Source organism: Lolium perenne, chromosome 1 (genome assembly GCF_019359855.2).
Source record: "Lolium perenne isolate Kyuss_39 chromosome 1, Kyuss_2.0, whole genome shotgun sequence".
NCBI classification, from domain to species: domain Eukaryota; kingdom Viridiplantae; phylum Streptophyta; class Magnoliopsida; order Poales; family Poaceae; genus Lolium; species Lolium perenne.
In genome coordinates this window covers 180,487,452-180,502,535 of record NC_067244.2, presented here as the reverse complement: position 1 = coordinate 180,502,535, position 15,084 = coordinate 180,487,452, and the positions used below count along the sequence as shown (strand labels likewise).

General features: G+C 43.4%; 3 protein-coding genes across 5 annotated transcripts; 2 read left to right on the top strand and 1 right to left on the bottom strand.

The window, feature by feature from the left end:
- The first annotated feature begins 1,891 nt into the window (after positions 1 to 1,891).
- On the top strand, positions 1,892 to 4,383 carry LOC127314618 (peptide methionine sulfoxide reductase B5). Its single transcript, XM_051345126.2, has 3 exons — positions 1,892 to 2,290; positions 3,672 to 3,828; positions 3,934 to 4,383. The coding sequence occupies exons 1-3, from the start codon at positions 1,938 to 1,940 to the stop codon at positions 4,096 to 4,098; spliced, it is 675 nt and encodes a 224-aa protein (XP_051201086.1). The 5' UTR covers positions 1,892 to 1,937; the 3' UTR covers positions 4,099 to 4,383.
- A 153-nt stretch (positions 4,384 to 4,536) lies between these two features.
- Positions 4,537 to 6,396, bottom strand: LOC127314628 (uncharacterized). 3 transcript variants are annotated; one of them, XM_051345140.2, is made up of 4 exons: positions 6,158 to 6,371; positions 5,999 to 6,044; positions 4,862 to 4,929; positions 4,537 to 4,770 (listed from the first exon to the last, which is right to left on the bottom strand). In XM_051345140.2, the coding sequence occupies exons 1-3, from the start codon at positions 6,332 to 6,334 to the stop codon at positions 4,874 to 4,876; spliced, it is 279 nt and encodes a 92-aa protein (XP_051201100.1). In that variant the 5' UTR covers positions 6,335 to 6,371; the 3' UTR covers positions 4,537 to 4,770; positions 4,862 to 4,873. The 3 variants fall into 3 exon arrangements, with proteins under 3 accessions (XP_051201100.1, XP_051201094.1, XP_051201105.1); XM_051345134.2 differs by having other exon boundaries at positions 4,537 to 4,737; positions 6,158 to 6,366; XM_051345145.2 differs by lacking the exon at positions 4,862 to 4,929 and having other exon boundaries at positions 4,537 to 4,737; positions 6,158 to 6,396.
- A 2,813-nt stretch (positions 6,397 to 9,209) lies between these two features.
- LOC127314600 (protein RESISTANCE TO PHYTOPHTHORA 1, chloroplastic) lies at positions 9,210 to 11,300 on the top strand. The gene is made up of 4 exons (XM_051345104.2): positions 9,210 to 9,521; positions 9,608 to 9,818; positions 10,645 to 10,814; positions 10,947 to 11,300. The coding sequence occupies exons 1-4, from the start codon at positions 9,258 to 9,260 to the stop codon at positions 10,971 to 10,973; spliced, it is 672 nt and encodes a 223-aa protein (XP_051201064.1). The 5' UTR covers positions 9,210 to 9,257; the 3' UTR covers positions 10,974 to 11,300.
- Positions 11,301 to 15,084: the final 3,784 nt, after the last annotated feature.

The following is a 15,084-nucleotide window of genomic DNA, read 5'->3' as shown; positions in this document are numbered from 1 at the left end:
TTGCTTGTTTTAGCAGGGTAATGATGTACTCCCTCCGCCCGTAATATATCATGTTATTACGACGATAATAATAACATATATTATGGGACGGTGGGAGTAGCATTCATTTTCCTTATTCAGATATTTGGCATTTTCATATGGGAACACATTTCTAACAATCTTCATGTGTCTGCACATAGATATGATACATTTTAATATATATATATATATATATGTTGACAGTTTCCATGTTCATTTATATGAAACTGCGTTATAACATCCATATTTTTTGACCCAGAACATTTGCGAAAACCTGAGCATAATGTACAAATTGTGCTGTTTTAAGCCCAACTTCGTTTCAGTCAGAACTGCAAATTCAGATGTTATTAAACGCTGCTTGCTTAACAGTGTGATGTTGAAGGGATTTTTGTACTAACACATCTTGCATTTCCTCATGGAGGCAACATACATTCTCTAACTATCTTTCTTATGTTTGCTCATAGATATGATAAGCTAAATTTATATCATGTAGAGAGCTTCCATGTTCTTGAATATGAAACTGCATAATAAGATGTGTATATTCTTTCCCCTGTGCATTTGCAAACGCTTGAGCAGATAATGATAAAATTGACTCAGTGTGGCTGGCAAACTTGCATTTCTGTCTTCAGCTTGAATGCTCTGTTGTATATGATGCAGTAGCCACTAGATTGTCATTTTTGAAGGATGTGCTTGATAAACCAATGCTGGATATAATCAGATTGTAGCTTAGAGATCCAATATATTCAGATATTTTGAGCATTGCTTGTTTTAGCAGGGTAATGATGTACTCCCTCCGCCCCGTAAAATAAGATGTTACTACAACCGATTACAACCTATTTTGGTTGTAACAACATTTTATATATTATGGGGCTGTGGGAGTAGCATTCATTTTCTTTACTGACATATTTGACATTTTCACATGGGAACACATTTCTAACAATCTTCCTGTGTCTGCACATAGATATGAACTGCGTCTTGTAACATGCACATATTGTTGACCCAGCACATTTGCGAAAACCTGAGTAAATAATTTACAAATTGTGATGTTTTAAGCCTGACTTTGTTTCAGTCACAAGTGCAAATTCAGATGTTATTAAAGGCTGCTTGCTTAACAGTGTGATGTTAAAGGGACTTTTGTACTAACACATCTTGCATTTCCTCATGGAGGCACACACATTTCTAACTATCTTTCTTATGTTTGCTCATAGATTTGATAAGCTTTAATTTATATCATGTAGACAGCTTCCATGTTCTTGAATATGAAACTGCATAATAAGATGCGTATATTCTTTCCCCTGTTCTGATGTGCATTTGCAAACGCTTGAGCAGATAATGATAAAATTGACTCAGTGTGGCTGGCGTTTCTTTCAGGACTCCACAGATATGATCCTGCTCTTGATGCCACTTGTTGATCTTCCCGTCTATATTTCATTTTGGTCACCTTTGTCTAGAATACATATCATTTCTTCATGATTAAGTTTCTTTTACTGGATTACGACTATCTATGGAAGGGAGGTGTTGGCATCAGGATTATGGCCACCAATATTGTGTCATGATTTTGAAGCTCGTCTGAAGTTGAACAACAATGATGCAGACTTCCGAGAGAGGAGAAACTCCAGATTGTAGGCACTCAGTCACTAGTCAGTCTGGTCCCATTTGGTTTGCGGGTATGGTGTCTTTGCCATCATTTCATGACAAACTGGATCCTCTGTCTGAAACGCAAGAATTTTGCTGAAAACATTGGTAGGAATCTGGAGAAATTCCTAACAGACGAACAGAGAGCTAGCCCCGTTCAATATGAAATTACAGTTTGCCTTCAGGACGGTAGGAGCACACAAGTCATCCACAGAACCTTATCAGCAATCAGCGTCCGAAAACGAAGCCCTTGCGCTACATCTGCCTGAAAAAGCGAAAAGAAGATGGGCGTCCAGCATCTGCTGAAGCTCAGGATGGCGTCCCTCCACGCCCACCCCGCCGCGCCGCCCGCCACGCGGCCGCTCTCCGCGCTCTCGTCCCTCCTCCTCGCCCCCTCTCCCGCCGCCGCGTCGGCCCCTCGGCCCGCCTCCCTCTCGTGCTCGCGGGCGTACTGCCCGGCGGTCAGACCTGCCGCCGGCCGGTGCTCCAGCAGGACGGTCGGACGGCGGTTGCCGGGCGTCGTGGTGGCGATGTCCTCGTCGGCGCCGACGCCGGGGCCCGTGCAGAAGTCGGAGGAGGAGTGGGAGGCCATCCTCACGCCGGAGCAGTTCCGCATCCTCCGCCGCAAGGGCACCGAGTAAGACCTTTGATCTTTGTCTTCCCTCCTGGAATCGATTGTGTGATTTATGTTGGTTCGCTTCAGCACTTTGATCAGATAAAGAATATGATGGAATCATGGCTATATGCTGTGATCAACAAACAAGGCTCCATTTTCTTTCTACAGTACAAATTTACAGGTCAATTCGTTAGTGTGTTCAGCAAGTGCAAATGGTGTATATGTTCAACCGTACTTGAACATGTCTAACTAACCTGGATCGCCACCAGTATTAGCATGCGCACCGGCCACTACAAGTCCTAGTTGCAATGCGTCGACATGTCACAGACATTGGCTGGTTTGAAAAACTTCTAAAGCGCTTTTCAGAGCAATTGTAAGAAAATAATCCTGGCTTTATCTGGTAGAAGTTTGTCATGTTCTTATTTTGCCTAGCATTGCAACACATACTGACGGATCACAAGATTGTGCAAGTTATGTTTTCTTATTGAAACATGACTGCCAGATTTGGAATGTTAAGAATCTTGAGACACCCTTTTCAGTCTTCACCATGAATCTTATTAGTCACTAAGATCATATTTTCAGTTACAATCTCATGATGCTCTTTTATTCCAAAAGCACAACCATATTCTAGTTGTCTAGACAATCAATTTGAGGATGAACTAGAAATTTCTTTTCCACAAAGCTAGACTGCCACATGCACAAATGATTGTATGCAGAGTACTAAAAGTTCTATTGGTAAAAATACATCTGGAGAAAGAAAATGCTACGGAGCTAGTAATACTTGGACTATTTTTTAGTTTACTTGCAAGATCTTCGTATAAACTAGAAAACATTTGTATTCTGCTAACATTCTAGGCCAGCAACCAGATTCTGTTAGTATGTATACTTCTCTCAACAGATCTGCTATTCGGTTTTCTGTCTTGTCAATAAGCTCAAGTGTAGGAAGTTAATTTTTTGCCTGTCCATGAAGCATGAACAAGTTCATTAGTTGAATTATTAGAATATCTACTAATCTGGAACTAGAATATGAAACTTGAGAAAGCTCGAGAGGTGCTTTATGGCAATAAAAGAGTATTACTCTGCATTTGGTTTTTTTTGTAGGTCATACTTCATACAGTTGATTATTATGGGATTTACACTTTAACCGAGTACTGCATAAACATAGTTGTTTGATCATAAAATGTCATGTAAGCTGACTCTATGTAGTTTGTATCCTACATCCATTACCTGCATTTGTGCTGTCCTATTTTCTGGTCTGTGTTTGTGTTCTGATTTTTTACTGATCTCTGATTCTGTTATGAGAAGAACAAAAAATTACATTTATGACATCTTGCATATGGCAGTCTGGTAACCTAAAAACAGCATAGCCACGATAAATTTCATCTGATCATTTTTGTTTCAGGTACCCTGGAACAGGTGAATATGACAAGTTGTTTAGCGAGGGTACTTACGGATGTGCTGGCTGCGGAACCCCCTTGTACAAATCATCTACGAAGTTCAACTCAGGGTGTGGTTGGCCAGCATTCTACGAAGGATTCCCTGGAGCCATAAAACGGACGGTATTGATTCTCTCATCCATTTCCACATACAGTGATTTCTCTTTCTTTTCTGCTCATTCCATGCCCTGATCCTGACGGAGGTCACATATCTTCAATTGCTACTAGGCGGATCCTGATGGGAGGCGAATTGAGATCACATGTGCTGCTTGTGGAGGACATCTGGGGCATGTGTTCAAAGGGGAGGGTTTCAACACGCCGACTGATGAGCGGCACTGCGTCAACAGTATTTCACTTAAGTTTGTTCCAGCCTCCGAAGAAGAGGCTAGTTGATTGAGAGTGAAAATGGAAATAAGAACCCATGGAGCAACTACCGACTACCTTCTCACAATTCTCATAAAACAGCGGAACTCAATACTTTTGTCAATAATGTAAGCCCCAAGTGCTGATGATTTTTGTTAATTTTGGCAGTAAACGGTTTGTGTAATTCTAGTTTTAGTTTGTCCAGTGGAAATCAATAGTGGGATGCCTGTAGATATACGATTATAAAGCCACCTGAAGAATGCAGCTCGTGATGTATCCCTTTGTGCCCGAGCATAATATCATTGTGATTGGTAAGCCGTACCTGGCATATATAATTCAACACCACCACGTAATCCAAACCAGACTAGCAAAGAGCCTACAGCCAGTTGTGTGGCAATAGTAGCTTGATTCGCATTAGGCTATTAGTAGACGTTTAAGCGAAGATGCTAATACTACCTTTTATCAACGTTTCAAAAAAATGGCAAGCGCTGATTGAAACATTCAATCTAGTACAGTGATTTTTGCCAATAAAAACAATCTGTTCATCTATGTCTTTTTGGTCGAAACTACACTATAATTTGTGATGTTACAAATCTTCTCCATCAACACCTGAGAACTCCAGCACGTTATTTGTTTGTCTTCATCAAGATGATATGAGATGGCTTCAGACTGGTGAAAGCAAATACACAATTTCAGATCCAACTGCAAAAGCAATAGCATGATTTCTGAAGCAAACTGCAGTAAGTGGGTTTCATAAAATTTAGCAAAAAGTATACATATTATGTATCTGCACCTTGGAAATATTTCATGTTTTTTCATTTTTGTTTCTGCTCGCCTCACAGGCTTTTAATGCTTGAACATCTGCATTTCATCAGAGGTGACAAAAATGCTGGTTAGCTCAAGTCTAAGAATTTTATGTGACGAAAACAGCAATCCATTTTATGAGTGACAATTTGCATAGAAGAAAGCGAGAAATATATATGACCATAACTATCAGAACAGGATTATCTCTTTCTTTGTCATTAAAGGGATGCTACATTCATTAATTTAATTCGGAGCACCACACAAGGTAGCTGAAATCACAACATCTCTCCTTGGGACCCCTTGAGTGAGGATGACCTTAGATGGCAGTAAATCTTGTAATACCAAAAATAAAACCAAGTGCATCTGCAGGTTTCGTTAATAGTATTATTTCCTAAACAATCAATGATGTGACTGTGTGAACGAAAATGCAACACTAGGAGATTGGTGCTAATTTGAATCTTAATGCCTGATGTAGATGAACGTGGGAGACAAGCCTCGTGGATGATCAACTTCTTTTGAAAAATCAATATACGATACTGCACATTATCGTAAAGAAGCATCAAATGTAAAATAAATTTCAGCATGTGTGATAGTATAACCAATGCCACAAATGACAGAAGATATACACGGCACCTGATACCATGAGTTATCTTGGATGGTATTGGGTATCGTAAATGACAGAAGATAACAAAACTAATTGCGCGATGTGATGGAGCAAGAGAAGCTGTCGACATATCTCTATAATGATCAAGTGAATTTACATCAGCTACATAAAACTTCTACAGTTTTTGGTTCAAAACACTAAGCATTTCAACCTGAATCTGAACCATGATACTTAGAACTCCAGGTTCTTCCTAACTACAAACCATTGAACAGAAAACTTAGCTCCAACTATGGGAAACTATCAGGGTGGGTTACCAGCTCAATAAGTTGCATCAGATTTGGTGGCATCTACAGTGGGTTGGCAAAGCTAAAAGTTGAGTTCCGTCTAATTACAAACCACTAAAGAGAAAACTTAGCTCCAACAGCGGCAACTTAGAAGGGTGGGTTACCAGTTAAATATACTGCAACAGATTTGGCATCTACAGTGAAGAAAAAGGAAGTGAAATTCTGTAGCGATGCTTACGTGCTTGGCAGGCTTTCCAGTTGCGGTCGGACTCGACGAGGCAGTCCTGCAAGACAAGGGGACAGTGGAATCAGGGCCGGTGATTGAGCAAATGTGAGATTTCCGAGCAGCAGAGCAAATCAGGAACGGGGAGAGAACGCGCGGGGTAAAGGGATGTGCCTGGAGGGAGAGGTAGAGGGCGGCGCACTCGTTGAGCTGCTTCACGTTCTCGTCGTCCTCTTCCGCGTCCATCACGTGGAGGGGCGCCGGCGCCGCAGGAGGAGATGGTGGCTGTGGTGGCGGCGGCGACGGCGGCGGCGCAGCCGCGTCCCGTGCGTTGCTCGAGGAAGAGCCCATGTTTACCAGGTCATGGCAATTGGTTGGGTGGCACCTTACACTATGCGACTCGTGAAATCGGTCGGTCGGGTTTGAGCCGGATGGGCAAGGTAGCCACGTGGGCACATGTGTTCGGTGACTATCGAGTAAGTTTTCTTTTTCCACAACACAGTAGGACTCTTTGATTTATAGGATTTGTGTAGGATTTTTTTTTTTTTTTTTTTTTTGAACGGGAAACGCCCCGAAGGGGCTAGATGCTGCATTTATACCAAGCGGTGGAAGTACATTTTACAAGGAGGACCCATAAAAGATAAGATAAAACAACAAAGCCCTCAACATTTGCACCACAGACCCTAATCAGAAGTTGCAAAATGCAATCGAGTCCACCACCATTGATCCACACGATGAAGAACCATGTGCGGGCATCAGCTTTGTCGCCGGGGACACAGCCACTTGGTACAGAGCTTGCAAGGGTCGCCGCACTGGATCTGGTAGGCCTTCGCATCGGCACACTGGCCTGGAGGTAGAAGGGACGACGCCCACCTGAAGCGGAGAAATCCGCCTCTGGCATCGCCTGTTGGAGCGGCCGCCCATCGGCCAAGATAGTCGGCGGTGAGGCAACGCCAAAGATCCGCCGAGAATGAACTCCATCATCGACTTGCAGCACTGAGGGATCCCATCTGCGGGTTGAATCGAAGAGCAGCCTCGATAGCCTGGAGCACTCCCGTCTGCAACCACCATGGCAGCAAGAAAAGAGCCACACCCGCACATCTTGGATGCGAATCAACCCGCAACAAAACGAGCTTATTTTAGGAGACGCCGACGCCGCATCCGCTGGCCACGCGCAGCACCTCGCCGCGACAACCAAGGGGAAGAGCACCGCTAGGCACCGCCCGCAGCTCGGAAGTGGCAGCACCACGCTCCAAACCAGCATATAGCCAACAACAGCAGAAACAAATCTAATCCTAACCCTACTACTAGATCTATATACAAAGCCTCCTAACCCATCCTTACTCCGGGCGGCAGAACCGCCGGTGAAAAGGAGGGAAAGGGGCGGCGGTGAAGCACTGTGGAGGACTCTCAACAGGGGCGAGAGCTGGGAGAAGGGAAGTCCCCTCCGTGTAGGATTTAAATTTTATGAAAAAAATCTTACAATTTTTGTTTGATTATAGGAACATATTTCATATTAGTATTATAAGAATATTTTTAGTTATATGGTTTTTCACATAATGTGAATGTATAACATATATGCGCAGATTCGAAGATAATAAGCTTTAATTTACCTTTTAAAAACAACTTTACATAATAAATACAGCATAAACATGACAAAGTAGGGTGAAATTGGACAACACAAACATGTGGGTGATTTTAGATATATATGTATAGAAATATTTAGGTTATCTCAGATATCCCGTATAAAATTACATAGACAGTAGCGGAGACAAGGGGACCAGCAGGCCCTGGCTCCCCTAACTTGGAAAAATTCACTATATACTCCTGCTGTTTTATGCAAAAAAATCCTCTCAAAAATAGGCATTTTTGTTAATCCAACCCTAACAAATTTGGTTCTCTGTTTTCTTTCATTTGCCTCCTTCATATTTTCCTGCCTCCGCCGATGTACATAGACGATACTGTTATAAAGTTTGGATATCAATGGATATCGCCCACTCCATACCCTACTGTTTCAAAGTCGAAGTCCGACATTGATCGTATGATTGCCCTAAACCATATTACTACAAACCTTTGGACCAAAGGGACAATCAAAAAGTTTCACTCAATCCTCACCCATATATAAGTACAAAAGTGATGATGTTTGACATACGTAAAAATAATATGAATTTAGGTCAGAGATTTGGTGCCAATGGTCCCTTTTTAAAAAGGTAATTAAAAATCACATTTCTAAGTTTCAAAAAAATCTGAAAATAAATTATGATGTAGCCAGTATTGTCTCCTACAAACGTGTAAACTTTGAAATGAAAATAATGTGTATTTTGAGCTACACAAAAATACCAAATGCGTAGATCTGAGTATAATGATTCAAATCTTCAAAAAACAAATCAGATTTTATCATTTATGTGTAGTTCAGAAAACAAAACATTTGTAATTGAGATTTTGTACCTTAGTGGGATACATCATCATCTCATTTTAGAATTTTCTTACATATTTTTTGAACACAAAAATATATTTTTTGAATTTTTTAAATGCGATGAGAGCACTGGTGCCCAGGATCCAAAGTGACTTTTTGATGATTTTATTTTAAATTATTTAATTGAAATACTATTGTTAGATTTATTGCAATTCCTACAAGGAGTAGTATTTCTTCATCTTATTGCGGAAACTCCAATCCGTAACTAGTTGCGGTTGCAACTTTTTTTTTGTGACACTTTCAAGTTTCCAAAAAATGCAAACTAAAATTATGGACTTACATTGTGTTGTACTTGCTCCGGTCTCTTCTAATTGACTCAGATTTAGTATAACTTTGTACTAAATTTGAGTCAATTAAAAAAGACCAGCGGGAGTATCTTTTGTATCTATGAAGTTTCACGACCATATGTGATCTACATAAAAAAGAACAAATAATAGATAAACAGTACATGACACTATTCACCTATGTCTTTTCTTTTTTGCACCGGTTACATATGATCATATTTTCAAACAAAAAATTCCAGGTTCATAACATATAGCATAACCAAGATCTACAATTTTAGTTTACATTTTTCGAAAATTTAGAAATGTCACAAAAAAAAAGAGTACACCTATAACTAGTTGCGGAATATTCACATTCTTCCACTGGCAACTGACAGAGTGACGGAGAGAAGAAAAGCCACGGTGTTCGTGGGGCGACCACGGCCAGAAGGTGAAGGCGGGAGGAGGAGGGCCTCCCGTTCCCCATCCCTTGGCCTCTCCCGCCCCTCCTCCCTGCACAAAGAAAACCTCAACAACGATGCACCCCTTGCTAAACATCCCGCTCAGCGGCGGCTGCGCGTTCCCGCCGGTCGCAGCTGCGCTGCGGTTGCCGGCGGCGTCTCTTCCCTGTAGAAGCGCTGGCAGCGCCAACCGGAGGCGGCGGCCCAGTTTAACGCGGGCTGGCTCCGATGGCTCCGACGGTGCTACCGCTGGCGCGGTAACGGAAGGAGAGGGCGCCGAACCGTCGGCCGAGAAGCCGCCGCCAGTAGTTAACCCCAAGATCGAGAAGGAGCTCAAGAAGGTCGGTACTACTCCGGCGTTGGACCCCGTTTGCACGGCGAAATCCCTCCAGCTTTAACTGATACTGCGGGTGTCCTCCTTGAGCAGGCTGTGCAGAAGACCGCGGCGACGTTTGCGCCGAGGGCGTCCACCGCTAGCAAGAACCCCGCCGTGCCCGGATCCACTCTGTACACCATCTTCGAGGTCCAGGCGTACGCCTCCATGCTTGCCGGCGGAGCCCTTTCCTTCAACCTCGTCTTCCCCTCCAGCGAGCCCGACATTTGGAGGCTCATGGGGATGTGGTCCATCTGGATGTTCAGTAAGTAAGACATGCGTTTTCAGCAAACTAATGCCTCCTTAGTTAGAGCATCATTTGTACTAGTTTCTGACTCGCTGTTCTGTTGGTATATTGGTACTGCTATTTTCATGCCATCAACAGCAAGCAGTATGATCTAGTAAATGATTATCCATGGCCATGCGGGGTACTGTAACAGTAACTAGTACTAACAACACGGCCAATGATCTGATAAAGGGAATATGGAGTTTCACTAGCTATAAAACTTCATTGTTGCAGCTCACCCTGCTAGTTTTTGCCATCAACATTTGGCAATTGCCATACCACACAGCAAACGTTGTGTTCCATTATTAAAAGGAAGAAGTTAAAAGGCAACCAGTCTTTATATACCATGCCGTTGTTTATTGTGTTCTACACATATTGGCTGGAAAAATGAGTTGCAGTGGACATTCTTTTTCATTGTAATCTTTCACTATAGCTACCAAATATCTTAACTGAATATGTTATCATAAAAACTTCAGATGAATTGTTGCAGTTAACATACCAGGCTTACCATAGCTTGAAATAAAACAAAAGTGATGCTATTCCACAATACGGGAAATAAAGCACTATTGAATGTTAAATTTTATTTCACTGTAACTCTCAGTTTGCAACTTGAATTTTAATCTGGATGCATATGCATATTGCATAAGCCACCAACAAGAAACACAAATAAGATCCAACCTCTCTGATGTTGCACCAACTCGAAACTGTAATCTATATTGTAATTTTGTGAATACTTTGATTCAATGTTGATGCCCAAGAAAGAAAAAAACTGCAACACAATACTGATCATTATCTACTTCTGCAGCTATACCTTCTCTTCGGGCCCGTGACTGCTCAAACAAGGAGAAAGAGGCTCTCAACTATTTGTTTATCCTGGTCCCTCTAATCAACGTTATCATCCCATTCTTTGTGAAATCATTCGCAGTTGTCTGGTCAGCAGATACAGTTGCTTTCTTCGTGATGTATGCGTGGAAGGTACCTTCTCATGTTAATGTTGTCTGCTCCCTCGGAATTCTGTTATTCTCCCATAACCTGTGTGTCGCTACTGATAAAAAAACTAGATTACCCTGTCACGTGGAGTAATACTTGCCGGGCTTTTTTATGCAGCTGGGGTGGCTGCAAAAGACCGAGTGAAGCATTTCCTTATGAGAGGAGCACTTCATCTGCAAATTTTGCTGGATTCTTGTGGAGGGCATGCATTTATGAAATTATTTGAAGATATAGTGTATCCGAGTTTTGTGCATACCCATGAAAAATGGGATTTTGACATCAAATTGCTAAATAGATGTACCTGCAGTCTAAATTGTGACATTTATGTGAACTAGGAAATAGGCAGCTCTGAATGTACCTACTGTGATAAAATGCAGCAGGTGCAGCAACTTGAAAACACATGTATGGTTCCAGTGAAGTATGAGACTTGGTGTGCATATATTTCCATGAAAGAGAAATCAAATCCAGACATCTCTGTGTACATTTGGCTCTGTTGCCAAGTTAGTGAATGCCTATTGCCTATGTAGGATCTCCAGAATGGATTAGCACTGAACAAAAAATTGAGGATAGTCTGGGCTGCCCAGTAAGCACGATTATGTAGAAGAGATATGATCATCCGTTGCATTTTTGTTTATCAATACCATATTTTTCATTTTACGTTTAAGTCTTGAGATTATCATATCCACCGTATTGCAAAGCACACCCCAGAATCCAGATAAGATATTTCGGATGAAATCTACCAAAAGAGTTTTTTTTCACAGCTTACTAGTACATCTTTATATATTAGCAATAAGTGTTACATCGAAGATTAAAAGAGTTAAAATAGACGGGGGAGCATCTTCTAACCAGACAGATTGCTTAGAACTCTTTGTCAAATGAGCTAATTCATGAGCTACGATGTTTGCTTCCCTCGGTTCATAATTGAAGTTGACCTTCAAGGAATCAGTTTCCAGGTGATAGTAATCGTTGAAAATTGCCGCAACAACACCATGTGTGTGCTCCATTCTTTATTATTTCAACCACGTCCAAACAATCAGAACCCATAACAATTTTGTTACATCCTAGGTCTGAGCAAGCAAAATACGGTTCTTCAGCGCGTATCTGCAATTGCTTGCTGCAATAAAATTCTCAGCTGCGCAAACAACAGCCTCTGTTATTCCTCGAAGTGAATCCTCATCAAAGTAAGCATCCACATTTACTTTAACATGATCACGTGGAGGCTTCAACCAGGTTATATTTTCCTTCTTCGGTCTAGCTGGATGAATAAGAAGCCCTGAAGCTTGCTGTCATTGCCACAATCGACATTGCTGATCTGTCTGGAGGCTGTACCTTCTCACCGTGCATGGTTTGCCTTCGCTCCCACCACAAATACCAGCAAGTTAGTTACACCTATTGTTTTCTTTGTTATCACGTCGCCCGGAACCAATGACGACATTGGGTGTTATGGACATAAAAAAAGAAGGAAACTCCAGTGCAGTTGTCTATTTGACACCCCCTCATTGATCTTCATGTCCAGACCAAGATTTCTCCACACCAATTTGGCCCAATAGAATTGAAAAATCACAAACCGGGCACTGGCCACTAAGTTTTTTGATGTGCCCATTTGCCAGCTTTGACCTGCAGGGTATGGTGTTCTGCATTGTCCTTACATACATATCTTAACCCTTGCGGGAACTTTCAGTTTCCAAATGCAATCCCACATGGGATGTGGGGCTTATCGGTCCAGCACCTTGATTGCTTTCAATTCTTCTCACAAACTAGCTTTCATATTCAGCAAGGTAAGGATAATATTCTCCGTCAGAATCCAGGCAGTGAGATCACCAAGATCAACATGACATAAAGCTTGATTGGTTAATTCTTCACCTTAGTAACAGGTTCAGTTAGTAAATCGCAAGGTTTGGATAGTAAAATATGCCCTCTAGAATCTTGATGACTTTGCGGACCGGGATACACTACTTGGAATCCATGCATCTTCCCAAATTTTAATAGTGTTCGTTTTCACGGGAAAACGCTTTTGTACTCTGAAAACGTACTTGTTCACATCTTTGAAATCTGTTCGAAAATACGCTAAAAAGGACCCGATCGAACAGAGTTGCCCTTGCCCGTCAGACCCAAAAAGCTACCGACCGACCGAACCTGTCCTCTTCCTCTCAACCCCGCGTCTTTTCTCCGAGGCATTGAAGCAAAACCCTAGTTCTCCGAATCTCCTCCTCCGCCGCCTCCCTGATCCATGTCTTCCTCGCCGGCGCCCTCTCTCTCTTCCGCCATGCCAGCCTACTCTTCCCGGTTCGGCTGCTGCCCCGAGATCCTCTTGGACCAGAACTGTCGTATCAGTTACTGCCACAACTCAACTTCTGCGACAACCGAGAACAGCGAAGGCCTCTCCGTCGATGTGTCCTTCGAAATCCGCGGTCCGCCGGCCCTCTCGCTATGCTTCGTCCGCTGCTACGACCTCACGGGTCGCCAGCGTTTCTCTGAAGAGCCTAAGCCTAGTATCATCGGTGTGGCGGGAGGTTTGGTCCTTCTGGATATCCCCTTCTGGGACGGCGACGGCGACATCAACCAGTGGAGCTACACGGACTATTTCGTCTACAGAGCGGGGCCAGGTGCTCCATCCCTTCACCTCCTCCCGGGGCCCTACCCAGCTATCTGTTCAATGAAGGTTGCCATCTTGCCCATCTACGACGACGTCGAGCACTACGCCGTGGTGTTCCCTTTTGTACAGTTCGTCGTGCTCGATTCCAGCCACCACTACACCCTGTACATCTATCGCTCCGACTGCAAAGCATGGTGCACTCGGGTGGCCCGGATCGCCGACGACATGGAGACACAGAACGCCATGCTCAAGCTGGCACTTCACTATCCCACGAGCGTGGTACACGCACGACCTGGCCTAATAGGCTGGGTCGATCTCTGGTGGGGCGTTCTCCTATGCAACGTCCTGGACGAGAGCCCCACTATCCGCTTCGTGGCCGTGCCCGTGCCGGAACCGTGCGAAACCCTCACCGAGTTCTTCGTGAAGTTTGAAGATCAAAACCGTGCAAAACGCCCATATCGTCAAATGACAGTGCACAATGGCGTGATGAAGTTTATCGAGCTAGAGCTTCACAGAGGGCCTGCCTGCTTCAACACGAAGCGACGAGACGACCCCGGTTGGACGGCTACCACATGGACCAGACCCATCTCTTCAGATGTCTGGCACAAGAGTCTCACGTTTGATACGTCAGACATATCGGTCACCGACTGGAGTTCCCTGCATCTCCTGTTGCCTGAGATCTTGGACGGGAAGAGGAAGCTGACCTGGGAGAAGTTTATCAGCGGTGCCCCCACCCTGAGCTTGCATGATGACCATATTGTTTACATCGTGGTGAAGAGCGTGTGGCATCAAACTGCATTCATACTTGCTGTCAACACCAGAAGCTTGACACTTGAATCGTGTGCACAATGTTCGGGTGAAATGATTGCATCACTCGAACCCACCTATGTTCCTTCTGCCCTCTCTAGCTACTTCGGCATGACTACATTTGTACTTCCGTAATGTATGCATAGAAGGTATCCAACCAAACCAAGAAAGAATTTCCAAAGTTTAATGTATATATGGCTAATCAGATTTTTTGTAAACAGCTTGGATGACTGACAAGGTCAGAGTGAAGATTCTCCTGTTGAGAAGCATATGTTGTACCTGCAAATTTGCTGGTTTCTTTTGTAATACACCCATCTACTATGGACAAATGAAATTTTCTCATCAGATTGCTAAACAGATGTACCTGAAGGCCAACATTTATGTGAACTACTAGGAACCATGCAACTATCTAAGATATCGGTTAGGTAGTATGTGTGGGTTCTTTCCCTTCTCCAAAAACCATCCCCCCCCCCCCCCCCCCCCCATTGCAAGTTTCTTCGCCTTTTCTTTTTGCGAATGCTCCACTCTGTATGCTACTCTGGCCTGCGGAGGTAGGGGAACCCCTGTTCTGGGTGTTCGGCCTGCAGTCGGAATAAACTTCTAGGTTTTTGTGGTGGCACAATCTTGATGTGGGAGATGGCAACAGATCAAATGAGGTCTCTGTGGATCCTCCCCCTTCTCGAAGACGTGTTTAGAAGCATCGAGGGAGTAGTGGGAGTAGTGGGAGTAGTTCAGTTTCGAGCTGGTGTTCGTCATCTTCGTCGCCTACGGGTTGCTCCTTCTGATGACGATGATGCTTCTCGTTTTGGTTGTGCCTCATGAGGCTTGCTGGGGTTTAGGTGTTCGGTTCCG